The 13,824-nt window shown below is 49.5% G+C and overlaps 1 protein-coding gene across 4 annotated transcripts in view; it reads left to right on the top strand.

The window, feature by feature from the left end:
• RPH3A (rabphilin 3A) overlaps nucleotides 1-4,961 on the top strand; it is a 275,493-nt gene extending 270,532 nt beyond the window's left edge. For all 4 annotated transcript variants that reach the window (XM_030335989.1, XM_030335988.1, XM_030335991.1 and 1 more), the window contains 3 exons: nucleotides 340-421; nucleotides 3,830-3,926; nucleotides 4,710-4,961. In XM_030335989.1, the coding sequence (XP_030191849.1) occupies nucleotides 340-421; nucleotides 3,830-3,926; nucleotides 4,710-4,840 (310 nt within the window). In that variant the 3' untranslated portion in view covers nucleotides 4,841-4,961. The remainder of the gene's footprint in view (nucleotides 1-339; nucleotides 422-3,829; nucleotides 3,927-4,709) is intronic.
• The last annotated feature ends 8,863 nt before the right edge of the window (nucleotides 4,962-13,824 follow it).

Here is a 13,824-nt window from a genome sequence, read left to right as displayed (position 1 = left end):
GTACTGGCTAAGAGCGTGGACTCCATAGGCAACAGCTGGGTCAAGTCCCCAGCTGTGTGACCGGAGGCACGTGTCTCAACTCTGAATGCTCAATTTCCTTGTGTGTAAAACAGGTGACCGTAACTCCACCGTCTAGGGTTTGTTGAGAGTTAAATGTGCCTACGGTCCTCAGCGCAGTCCCCGGTAGATGCTCCAATGCACGTTGGCCGTTGTTAATGTTGATTCGCTTTCTGATTTGTTCATTTACTCTCCTGACGCTGGACGGCACCTTTGGGGTCATCAAGAGTCTGCTCTTACTCGTTAAACGTCATCCACAATAGCATTTCTGTCTCCTCTCAGCTGGCTGAAACCGGACATGGGAAAGAAAGCCAAACACAAGACTCAAATAAAGAAGAAAACCTTGAATCCTGAATTTAATGAGGTGAGGCTGCCCCATTTTTGTCATGCTCTGAGAGATTTCCTAGATGCGAGAGAGGAGCACGCTCCCTACTAGGACGTTGTAAAGCACGTCAAGAAAACTTTTTCTCACAGATCGACTTGAATTAGCTAAAGGATAGGTAATGAGTTCCTGGTCACCAGAGGGAATCAAGCCTAAGACAAAAGCCTATGGATTAGGAATGCCATAGGAAGAAGCTGCATTCGGAGAGGGATTGAAAGGAAATCATCTCCAATGTCTTTACCAATTCTAATAGTTTGTGGTGCTGAAATTTGAGGAAATAAATGGGGGTAGTGATGCCCTTTACCATCCACCCAGTTGGCGCTCCCTTCTCTCTTCTCCCTAACCCACCATGTCCATCCTGGGCATCAAGTCCCCGCAAGGCCACTGTCTACATACCCTCTGAACGTGCTCCTTCCTGTTGTCTCAGTGTTACTTGTCTGGCATTTTCTGTCTGGACTGTTGCAGTAGACTCTTGCCTCACTCCCTTGTGTTTGGCCCACCTAAACATGAGCTTTCTAAAGAATGGATCCGGATTTGTCATCCCTGTTGCTTCACCCAGCAGTGGCCTCCCCACCTCTTAGGGTGACAGTCAAACCCTTTCGAACTCACGTCCCACCCCTGCCCTATCTTGACTCCCCTTCTCAGGTCACAGTAACCTCACACGGGTCCTTGGTACGTCTCGTAGCCTTTGCCCTCGCTGCTCCCTTTTTCTGGCCTTCCGTCTCTCTCTTTTCCTTTCTGGCAAACTCCTTCTCATCCCTCAGGAGTTGGGGTGGTAACCCCTGCAGGTACGCTCTCCTCTGTGTTTCCAGGCTTTACCTGCCCCCGCGTCTTACCCTGTCCCTCTGCATCATTTGTTGACGGTTTTGTCAGATGGTAGGCGTCCGGAAATATACGTTGAATATAATGATCTGATGTTGGGTCAGAGCCCGCGAGTATGGATTTTCACCAAATGTCGGAAAGCAGGGAAAGAAAACTACAGTACAGGTGTTTTGTGTTGTTTTGTTCTTAAAAATGCATGTGCCTGTATGGGCGTGCGTGGAGAATGTTCTGTGTAAACAGAGCTCAGAGCATCCCTGGCCAGTAGTTCAGCCCACCCCGTTCCCAGGCCCCTCTTTCAGCTGGACCCCAACTCAGACTCAGGAATTTTGAGTCAGGAACCAACTGGCAACTGTTGCCAACCTGCCCTACCCTCTCCTGGAGTCTGAACAAGTCACTGAAGAAGAAATCCAGACAGCCAATAAGCCTCATTAACAATAAAGTACGAAACAAGGCCAGACACCATACTCGTCACAAACTGGCATAAAAATACCGTAAAATGTTGATACGGGTGTTGGTGAGCCTGTGGGGAAAGGTACACGCCATGCGCACGAGAACAAACCAGTCTGACTTCCCAAGGGATGTTTGTCAAACTACTTCAAAAGCCTTACAGTTTTTAAGTTTAAATTCCATTTATTCGGGGAACAGGTAATATAGTCGCATATTTGAAAATTCCTAAAGGACCCAAGGTATCCAGTCAAAATCCTCCTCCTTTCCCAGCCTCTATCAACTACTTGTCTTCTTCCAAAGTAACTGTATATTATCCGTTTCCAGAATTTATAAGTATACAAAACAAATACGTATGTGGCTTGCTTTCTTTTTTTTTTCCTTTTCTTTTTTTAATTTTTTTAAACGTTTATTTATTTTTGAGACAGAGAGAGAGAGACAGAGCATGAACGGGGGAGGGTCAGAGAGAGAGGGAGACACAGAATCTGAAACAGGCTCCAGGCTCTGAGCTGTCAGCACACAGCCCGACGTGGGGCTCGAACTCACGGAACGCGAGATCATGACCTGAGCCAAAGTCGGCCGCCCAACCGACTGAGCCACCCAGGCGCCCCTGTGGCTTGCTTTCTTATTGATCACAGATGACATCACAGAATACGCCCACTGCTCTCTATCTTAAAATTTTACAAACTCGGGGGGCGCCTGGGTGGCGCAGTCGGTTAAGCGTCCGACTTCAGCCAGGTCACGATCTCGCGGTCCGTGAGTTCGAGCCCCGCGTCAGGCTCTGGGCTGATGGCTCAGAGCCTGGAGCCTGTTTCCGATTCTGTGTCTCCCTCTCTCTCTGCCCCTTCCCCGTTCATGCTCTGTCTCTCTCTGTCCCAAAAATAAATAAATGTTGAAAAAAAAAAAATTTTTAAATTTTACAAACTCGGGAAGACATTTCTCGGAATTTATCCTAAGTAAGCTGTCATAGATGTACACAATGACTTAGTTGCTGTTTGCTTTTTCTCATATCGTTAACGGCGTGGAAAGTTGGAAACAACCTAAATAATGCCCAACTCAACTGTTGGGCATTAGGTTAAGGAACAGCCACACAACCATTAAATGAAGCCATTAAAATGGTGATGCAGAAAAAGATTTGCTAACATGCTAAGCTGTTTTTTTTCTTTTAATTTTTTTTTAATGTTTATTTATTTTTGAGACAGAGAGAGACACAGCATGAGCAGGGAAGGGGCAGAGAGAGAGGGAGACACAGAATGTGAAGCAGGCTCCAGGCTCTGAGCTGTCAGCACAGAGCCCGACACGGGGCTCGAACTCACAAACTGTGAGATCATGACCTGAGCTGAAGTCGGACGCTTAACCGACTGAGCCACCCAGGCGCCCGCTAAGCTGGTTTTTATCATATGTTACAAAATGGGAAAAGAAGGCCATAGTGCAGTATATTTATTTTATATTTCATAGAATATTCAAATGTTTCATATAATACTCAAATGAATATTCATATTAACTTTTAAAAACATACTTTAATGTGGTCACACACGGGGAATGTTGACAGTGGCTATTCTTGGGTGGTTAGACTGCAAGTTTTGGTGTTTAGGTTTTATTTTATTTTAGCTTCCTTGTTTGTTTTAATGGTGAATGTGAATGAATTTTATAGTTAGGCAGAAGCGTTATATAAAAGTCAGATTATCTGGAAACCTAAGCACCTGTCCCTCACGTTCGCCTCAGGGCCCTCGACTATCCTTAATCTCTAAATGATGGAGTGAAAGGAAAACCCACTTCAGAAGCTACCAGAATGGAAGGACTGATTTCACGGGCCATCTGCCTTCAAGTAAACTTGGCCAGGAGCAACTCTCTTAGAAAAGCCCCATCAGCCTTCCTGTTTCAAACAGAGAGTCATTGAAACGAGAGCTACAGGGCTTGAGGGACTTCGTTATACAGAGTGTTTGTTGAAAGGGGATTGTCAGGCCTGGGGTAAAGGCTCGAGCAGGAGGGCCCCCTTGCTCCCAGATGCCCAGTTCTAGGGCCTCCCGTTGGTCCACGAACCCTTAGGGCTCAGCCTCTTAGCTTCTGATTCTAAGGGCTCAGGACCCTCTCACTCACCTGTCTTCCCTCTGCTGCAACCAGGAGTTCTTCTATGACATCAAACATAGTGACCTGGCGAAGAAGTCCCTGGACATCTCGGTCTGGGACTACGACATTGGAAAATCCAACGATTACATCGGTGAGTGCTCCCAGCTCCCAGAGAAAAGCCCATCCTCCGGGGAGAGAAGAGCCTTACCCAGGCTTCTCTTGGGGAGGGGGGCGGTGGAGGGGCGGGTCAGGGCATTCTTTGTCTTTTGTGGCCACATTGCCCAAACACCAAGTCAGGACCCATGGTACTGGTTTGGGTCCAACGTGGGGATGCTTTCAGAGGAAAGGGCTTACAGAGCTGGGCGATTGGGTCACGACTGGTTATGTGCTGCACAAATCATCTTTAGTGCATAATCGAATCACAGAGGAGAGTGGGGTCTGTGGCCTCAGAAAACAGGGCGCAAAGGAAGTCTCCTTGATCTGTTTGCAAGTCGTGGAGGAAGGTTCTAATTTTCCCAGCATCCCTTCAAATGATGAGGAAGAACAACCGGTAAACATGGGGCAAGGGAGGGGGCCCCGGGCAAAGGCCGCAGCATAGGCAACGGTGTGGAGTACCCAGAAGGAGTGGGGAGAAGTTTCGCCGGGCGGGGTGGTCGCTCACAGAAGGTCTTTAAAGATGAGGCCGCGAAGCTATGACCTGATGCTCCAATAGGGAGCCATGGCAGGATCCTGAGGAGCTGGTGCACAGGCAGAGAAGGCCAGCAGTAACCACAGCGTCATTACGACAGCCCCCACAGAGAAGGATCCCAGGTTGCTGGAGGGGTCACTTCTCGGTGGCAGTTTTTCCCCAGCTAGACACTTGGGTCCAGAGTGAGAGTCCCACGCATCTCTCCGCTCTGACCGCCTGCTCCTGTCTCCCTATCTCGTCCTCCAGGAGGCTGCCAGCTGGGGATCTCAGCCAAGGGAGAGCGCTTAAAACACTGGTACGAGTGTCTGAAAAACAAGGACAAGAAGATTGAGCGTTGGCACCAGCTACAGAATGAGAACCACGTGTCGAGCGATTAGGATGCCCCCCGCCAGGTCCCCAGCTCCACGCCCCACCCCCATGCCAGCTCACCCACCCGCCTACCCCAGCTGCCCTTTGCACTCTGGTCCCTCTTCTCTCCACCTCCTCCACCCCTCCCCTCCCTGCACCTGCCTTTGAGGTGCCCCCCCCCCCACCTTGGGCACCACTGCCAAAGACCTTCTCCTCCCTCCCTCTGCGATGCTGTGGCGCGGGCCCTGAGTGCAGCCCCTCTCTGGTCCCTCTAGGATGGGGCAGCAGGGAGAGGGATGGGGCGATTTTGACAAGGAGGCTGGAATTTAATGACCTCTCTGGGTAAACGGCAAAGGTTCCTCGTCATTTAGAACTGTTTTTAGACCCTCCTAGCCTCGAACACACACACACACACACACACACACACACACACACCCCTTGCGTTTCCTGTGTCGTGTCTGCGCATATCCTCAGTTGTCAGCAGACCCGGACAAGGCTGTGAGGACCAGCACTGGGGCAGAAACAGAGCACCCAGGCCAGGCTGCCCCTCCACAGCATTACCCGCCCCCCCGCCGATGGCCAGGAAAACAGACCACTGGGTTTAAACTCCCCGGTGACTAGGAACATGCCCTCCTGGCTCCAGATGCATCAAGAAATGGGTGCATGGAACACCCAACGGGATCCGGTAGCCTCCTCTTTCAGGATGCCCCCCACTTGCTTCCTAGCAAAACCCAACACCCTTTCTCTAGCACCCCCACCCCGTCCCTCGACCTCCCTTCCCCTCTCCCGGGCCCTACACCCCACCAAACTCTCTCACCTCCTCACGCTCCTCTCTCCCTGTCCATCTCTCTCCCCTCCTCCTTTCTCTCTCTCCAAGGGCTTCACCCAGCCTCGCCCCTCACCAGCTTGACCCAAACTGGCGCAGCCCGGAAGTCCCAGTTGGGCCGTGCTTCTCAAAACTTCCACTCCCGCCGGCAGGGCCGGGTGTCCTCGGGCTGGGCCAGCGGCTGGCGACGTCCCGGGAGCTGTGTAGACCTCCTGTAGAGGGCTTCCTCGGCCCCTGGGCTCCCCAAGTCGGTGCCAAAGGCATTTAGAAACCAGAGCTCTGGGGGCAGGGGGCCTCTCCAAAGCCCCCAGCCTTCCTCCCCCCTGTGCCATCAGTTAAAGGAACACACGACTGCGTCCTTAGCACTCGCTGACTCTCTGCATCTCTGGGATCCTGTCTCTCACTCAGAATCACCTTGAATCTCTCTGTCTGTGGCTCTGTCTCAGTCTCTGTGTCTCTTGCCCTTTCTTCACCAAGTTTGTCAGGGGAAGAAAACACCATCATGAATGGAAAGCTTTCGAGAGTGACAGATCCTGATGCCAAAGGCCATTGTCCCATCATGAATCGGTCGGTCTCCCCCCCCCCAAAAAAATAATAATAATAATGGAAAGGAGGAAAAAAGCAATGACAATGAACGCTATAAATTTGAGGCTGGGGTCAGGCAGTCTTCATTGCCCCACGAGAAAGGCTTGTGTTTTTCCCCCCCCGTTTCCATTGTCTACCCCTGTGGAAATCACCTCCTTCTGTCTAAGAGCCCACCATCATCTATAGACATCACCAGATGGACACTAACGCTCTCCCTTTCTCCAGACGCACCTTTGAACCTCTCCATTCAATGCCTCCACCCCCAGCTCCCTGCACAAACTCATCGGAAGACTCTGGTTTCTCGCCTCGGATAACCATTTTCTAAACATCGAGATGGTTCTTCCTCGCTGCCATCTTGCCCCCTGACCCTGTCTCTCTGTCAGTCCCCGTGGCACCCACTCTCAGCCCACCTCCTTCCCACGGTTGCCCTTAGGAGAAAGCATGCTGGCTGTGTTGCTCAAGCCCGACGCTGGTGTGGGCGCTGGAATCGGCATGCAGCGAGCTCACGGTGTCCCCGGTCTGGGTGCACGCTGTCCCCGACAAATGTAACCACCTCCCTGCCTAGAATCCACACACGCCCTCCAGTGCATGCAGAACCTCCCACTGCCTTTCTTAGTGATGATGTAGCCAAAAAATAAAGTAGGAATATCCAGGAAAGCTGGCTGGCCTGGGGTTTTCCTTTCTGGCTTCTGGAAGTGCTTCCTCTCCGTCAGGACCCATGATGCTATTGGGAGAGTCAGTATTTAGTGAGTATCTGCTACGTTCCAGCCCTTGGGGACACAGCAGTGGACGAGGCAGATGTGGTTTCTGGCCATGATGGCTGAATGCTGTTCCCTGGTACCCAAACCCTCCTCTCCTCTCCTCTAGCCCAACCTTGGGAAAATTGCAAGGTCACGTGGAATCAGATCATGCCCAAAGAGACGACAGAGTTGGGCCAGGGCCTAGTCCAATCAACTCACTTATCTCACAGAGGAATTACCCAAAGCCTGGGAAAGGGAATAACACACCCAACGGCTCACGACAGCAGTGCCAGGAAAGAAGCTGTTTCATGGGACTCCCGGCACAGTGTCCTTAACGCAGTGGCTAATACTATCACCGATCATCAAACGCCTCCTTTGTGTTCTAGAACCTTCCATCCTACAAGGAGCCTTCACAGATAGCCTTCGGTGGTCCTAAAAGTGAGCGGAGGAGGTAACTAACTTCCCAGAAGGATGATTAATCTCCCTATGATCTATCCCGAAAGTGTTGAAGCAATTTACCAGGAATGTTGGTTACTTCCCAGAAGGAGTCATCCAGTTCCATCCAGGCCATGTTAGAAGTTTTTTCCTCCCCCCAAAAGGGGGGTTCTCAATCCTGGGGAAGAAGTAGGCATGTTAGAATCACCTGGGGAGATTTTCTTTTCAAACTACCCATGCTCTCCCTGCCACCCCACCCCCAGACTCTCCTGCGCCCTGGGGACAAGGTGTACATTCCAACATACTTCCTGGTTGACGCCTTATGGCCTTCTGCTTCCCACGCCCATGGTGACTTTGCAAACCGCTGCCCTAACGTCCATCTGTTTTTCCTACAAATCAGCCAGCTGCCACCAGGTGGAAAGAGGTACCAGCTAAGGCCATGTCGCACCCCCAAAAGTGGCAGGGGGCACTGTTGCCCTGTGCTCAATGCAGACATTGCTAACCTTGCCCCGTGCTCGTGGCAAACATTGCTAATCAATATGGCGTCTTTCTCGCACAGCCTGCTAGCAGCAACCAAAAGAATTCAGGATGCAGCCCGGTTTTATAGGCAAACAACAAACACTCAAAGATGATCAGCCAGGACCAGAATCTAACATCCACGGTGTTATTGAAACATAATCTTTTCCCCTAAAGTCACCCTCATTCCTATTGAAGATAGCCAAACTAATACTAATATGTTTGTAAAATAAGTCCAGGTTTAATTATTTACATAAGCACAGCAAGAATAGCGATTGACCCTATGGGTTGTTTTTTCTTCCTTTTAATCTGCTCTGCTGAACTTTTTATAAAGAATTTCAGATTGAGCCTTTAACAACGTTAAGGCCAAGAGCCGAGCCAAATATTTGCCGTCCGATTCACCTGTAACACCGGTAGATTTAGGTGAATTCCTCTCTTCGTGAGGTCCTCCAAAATTTCCTGAGGTTCCTGTATCCACCAGGAAGTGACATCCTTTACGCACCTGGTAAGGCTGTTGACAGCTCTGGAAGCAAGGTATGAGGCTAACATTTCCAAGGGGCTCCGTTGGCTCCAAGTGAACCTTTGTTCCTTAAAACTGTCTGGCCATATCTGAGTCTGTGCACATCTCTCTCAAATAGGACATTCCAGTCAAAGCCTCATGCTTGTCATGGAAGAAAGAACACTCGTTGAGAGTTTCCGACTTCTGGAAGGTTCAGGCAGGGAGAAAAGATAAATGTTTCCATTTCTTTACAAAAGAATATTTTGTCAAATTTCTGGAAGTCATGGCTATCTTAAGAGAAAAGATTTCCTTAAATCTGGAAGTGCAAATGAATAGGGGAAAAGGTCAACATTAGGCAGGGCGAGATCAGGGACCCCTGGGCGGCAGGCTGCAGGGTTTGGGGGGGAAAAAAAAAAGGATAAACGTATTCCGGACCCGCCTGGGCTAGATGCCATGAGTGGAGTCTCACAAACTTTCTGATAAGGTCCCAGTAAAAAGCCAGGGGCAGAAATCCTCAGTGGCTACCCCGTCGGGATCTTCCGTACTCTTGAGAGCTTCATACTTTCTCTCAAACTCCATCGCTGTCGTGCTGGAGATTCATTCTTCCACTCCGTGAGACAAGGACCAGCGTCTCGCCCACCCTCCCGTGACACAAACATTAGAGAACCAGCAACGTTTCAAACAAGAATCGTAAGGAATTCTAGTCCTCTACCTCCATGCAGTCAGTCCCGTGTTGTTCATTCCTGTTCTGAGTGGAGCTTTTCTATTAGTTCTAGAAATGCTTAGTTTAGTTTTCTGACCTTAAGGATATCAGACACCTGTATGTGTTAAAAGTTGTGTTCGTGAATTTCCTTGAAGCTGAAACATAGTTTGCAAGAGCATCAGATCAATAACTGTAAATGGCAGGAGACTCAAAAAATGGCCCTGGTTATGTGGTAGGGTCCCCTCCCCAAGGAAAGGGGAAAATTAAAAACAAAACAAAACCAACCTCAAGGTAACCCGGCTATGCGTGAACGTGACAGCATCCCTCATGACCTTGCAACGTGAGACCACTTAATCAGACTACGTGTTTCTGTGTTATCCTATATGGGAGACAAGGAAGCAGAAAATATATTTTAAAAACTACCCCACGTGGCATCCGGGGCTCAGTTCTTTGGGTACGAACCCAACCGAGCAGGGCCGGCAAGAATAAAGTCGCTTCCTGGAAAGAAAAGCCTCGGTGTCACAACTCCGTGTGCGAGAATCTTGCTACAGTTAAAAATCTGATGAGAGTTTATTCTGATGCAGTTGACAAGGAAATTTGGTTCTTTTTGTGACACACAACACTTTCATAATTAGAACTCTAAGTGGTGACATCATGCCAGGACGTATTAAAATTTTAGGAATTTTGGGGCACCTGGGTGGCTCAGTCAGTTGAGCGTCCGACTTCGGCTCAGGTCACGATCTCACGGTCCGTGAGTTCGAGCCCCGCGTTGGGCTCTGTGCTGACAGCTCGGAGCCTGGAGCCTGTTTCGGATTCTGTGTCTCCCTCTCTCTCTTCCCCTCCCCTGCTCGTGCTTTGTCTCTCTCTGTCTCAAAAACAAAGAAACATTAAATTTTTTTTTAAATTTTAGGAATTTTATCTAATTTCTGGAACAGTCATGGCTTTTGCCCATGTAATGTAACCAAAAAGGTATACCAATGTTTGTTTGACATTGCTTCCCATGTGCCTCACAAATCCAATGAACAACCCTAATTAGTTAAAAAGACTTTATTTAGAACTTGAATTTGGGGGAAATTTGTTACAAATATCAAAAGGTTTGAAAGCACGGGCCTAAGTAGGATTACAGACTACTATAAAACCTAATATTTAAATATTTATTTAACCAAGGCGGCAACGAGAGATTTGAAAGGCAAATAACAAGGGTATATAGTTGTGGGCAAAACTTAGCTCCTTTAATATTGATAAGATTCAGTTTTATTAAGTAATCAAGGGCTCGGTAGAAACAAATACAGAAACCTTGTTTTTCTGGGAAGATTAAAAAAAAAAGCTTTAGAGTTTCTCATCAAGGGCAGACCAACGATCCAAAAAAATCCTGTATTTTTAACAGAGAGAGAAAAACCAAAATTTAATTTTAGACCAGTGTATTTTTAAAGCTAATTTTTTCCAGTCTCAGTGTGAGTGGGGGAGGGGCAGAGAGAGAGGGAGACGGGGAGAATCCCAAGCAGGCTCCTCACTGTGAGCTCAGAGCTGGACATCAGGCTCCATCCCCTGAACCATGAGATCATGACCTGAGCCGAAGTCAGACGCCCAACCGACTGAGCCACCCAGGCACCCCTGGACCCAAGTACCTTTAGTTCCCCTCCAGTCAGAGGCTAAAAGCAGAAAAACCGACATTCAGTAATTAATGTGTCGGTCTTTTATCTTATCTGGAAAAGACTTAGATATCCAGTGAATTCAATCCAATTTATCATTTTTTAAAAAACTTTTTTTTAACGTTTATTTATTATTGAGAGACAGAGAGAGACAGAGCATGAGCAGGGGAGGGGCAGAGAGAGGGGGAGACACAGAATCCGAAACAGGCTCCAGGCTCCGAGCTGTCAGCACAGAGCCCGACGCGGGGCTCGAACCCACAAACCGCGAGATCATGACCTTAGCTGAAGTCGGTCGCTCAACCGACTGAGCCCCCCGGGCACCCCAATCCAATTTACCATTTACCCTGGCAAAACTGTAAAGTTTTAGATAGATGAAAGTTTATAGATAGGGGCCCCTGGCTGGCTCAGTAGAGGGAACATGTGACTCTTGATCTCAGGGCTACGAGTTTGAGCCCCAAGTTGGGGGTAGAGATTACTTAAAAACAAAATCTCTTTTAAAAAATGTTTAGCTATAAACTCTTTTTTAAAACTTTGTTTATGGGGCGTCGGGGTGGCTCATTCGGTTAAGCGTCCTTGACTCTTGATTTCGGCTCAGGTTATGATCTCACGGTCTTGGGACCGAGCCCCTTGATGGGCTCTGTGCTGAGCGTGGAGCCTACTTGGGATTCTCTCTCTGCCCCCCTGCTTGTGTTCTCTCTCTCTCTCTCTCTGCCCCTCCCCTGCTTGTGTTCTCTTTCTCTCTCTCTCTCTCTCTCTCTCTGCCCCTCCCCTGCTTGTGTTCTCTCTCTCTCTCTCTGCCCCTCCCCTGCTTGTGTTCTCTCTCTCTCTCTGCCCCTCCCCTGCTGTGTTCTCTCTCTCTCTCTGCCCCTCCCCTGCTTGTGTTCTCTCTCTCTCTCTCTGCCCCTCCCCTGCTTGTGTTCTCTCTCTCTCTCTGCCCCTCCCCTGCTTGTGTTCTCTCTCTCTCTCTCTCTGCCCCTCCCCTGCTTGTGTTCCCTCTCTCTCTCTCTCTGCCCCTCCCCTGCTTGTGTTTTCTCTCTCTCTCTCTCTCTGCCCCTCCCCTGCTGTGTTCTCTCTCTCTCTCTCTCTCTCTCTCTCTCTGCCCCTCCCCTGCTTGTGTTCTCTCTCTGCCCCTCCCCTGCTTGTGTTCTCTCTCTCTCTCAAAATAAATAAGTAAACATTAAAAAAACCTTAATGTACTTGTTCTTAACAATTACCCGGGAAAACTTCCCGAGACAAAAATCAACAATCCTTTTAAGTCCTTTTTGCTGGTAAGTTGTAACAGAATCAACATGAATTTAACTAATAAATTCAGGTCGAATAAAAGCTGATTATCTGAATTATATTTGATGCCGATACCTCCAAAAACATGTCTGTTTTAATTAAACCTCGAATGTGCGTTCAGCATACTATCTCAAATGGAGGATTTCTTTCTTTTTTAAATGAATGTTTATTTATTTATTGAGAGAGAGAGAGAGAGAGAGAGCACCCAGGGAAGGGGCAGAGGGAGAGGGAGACACAGAATCCGAAGCAGGCTCCAGGCTCTGAGCTGTCAGCACAGAGCCCGACGCGGGGCTCGAACCCACGGACCGTGAGATCATGACCTGAGCTGAAGTCGGACGCTCAACCGACGGAGCCACTCAGGCGCCCTGACAAATGGAGGATTTCTAAAGTGACCTGTGAGTCAGGGAGAAGACTGATTAATAGGAGAGCTTGAAAGCATGACCTGATGGCTGAGGGCACCCGGCTTGAATCCCCTCCACAATATGAAACGTACAAAATGGGCGTCTTCCTACAACTGAATACCTCCCAGGGATGTGGCGCTCGCTACCCGAAGTAGAAAACCAGGTGTCCACCCCGGTAGCCTGCCCTCTCTTCCTCTGGTTCGCTATGAGCTCTGCAGTTCACCCTCCGACCCCATCTATTTCCTAGAGGTTAAGGCAGACTTCAGAAAGTCCTTGTTCACATTCATTGCTACCCAAGACAGAGTGACTGCTGGATCCCTGAGCGTATGGGACAGAGGACTAAAGAATTTTTGAGTGGGATAGGGAGGAGGGGTTGGACGGTGGCATGGGCGGAGCCTGGGAAAGAGCTCACCTTCTGGTCCTCTGGGTAGAGGAGCCACAGCGAACCCGCCAGAAAGGTCGAGGACAGGTGTGAAGATAGAAACCCCTGGTAGCTTCAGGTCTCCACTCTGCTGCTTACTCTCCGCCTAGTTTTGCGCCGGTCCCAAAGGGATCTAACTGGCAGCTTTATAACACCTTGCTATGTAACGTTGCGTGAGATGCCATGGTATACTGATCTTCCTTCCCCGTTTCTCCTTTGTAAAAGAATTCTTCTTCCAGGCAGGACTTCAGAGTATGTCTGAAGTTTTAAAAATTGGGATTCTAAACATTTTGGAATTGCATTAAACGTGTAAATTATTTTTATACTCCTGTAAGAACAGGAGCTCCTGTAAGAACAGCACATTACTGAGAGCGTGTGCTGGGTTCAAATCCAGTCTGACAATTTTCCGGCTACGTATGGGACCTTGGCCGAGGTGCCTAGATTCTCTGTACCTTAACTCCGTCCATCAAACGGGTGTGGTAATAATAGCGCCTGGCTGTCGGGAGGATGGAACGCGACGGCTGGACGTGTAAAGCAGCGAGGGACAAGCGTTGTGCAAAGGGTCCTCCATTACTAGCGGTGTTCAGAACGCCCCCTTCAGGCAGAGAGCAAGCGGGGTGCTCTCTGGGTGAACCTCCTCCAGGCCACCAGGCGTGACCGTGTCCTCGCGTGTAAATCCTGCACGTTTCTTCAATGCTTCCAGGGTACGTGACGGTGCTCTGTGGACCCGTTGCTGCCGAGGCTTTTTGTTCGGGTGTGTTCAGTGCATCGGAGCTGGGTGGGGGCGGGAGGCTGCAGGGAAGGCGGACCCAGTGCTGGGAGCCGGGAGGCCGAAAAACGAAACTCGGCTGGGAAGGGAACCCGGAAATGGGTGCGAGAGCCCAGAGCTGCTGGAGAGAAACGAAACCGAAACCGCAAGCGGGAGAGGGGCGGGATGTCTGCGAGGCTGGGGAG

The sequence above is a fragment of the Lynx canadensis genome, chromosome D3, assembly GCF_007474595.2.
Source record: "Lynx canadensis isolate LIC74 chromosome D3, mLynCan4.pri.v2, whole genome shotgun sequence".
Lineage (NCBI taxonomy): Eukaryota > Metazoa > Chordata > Mammalia > Carnivora > Felidae > Lynx > Lynx canadensis.
Note: the sequence above shows the minus strand (reverse complement) of the source record. Positions and strands in the feature narration are given on the sequence as shown.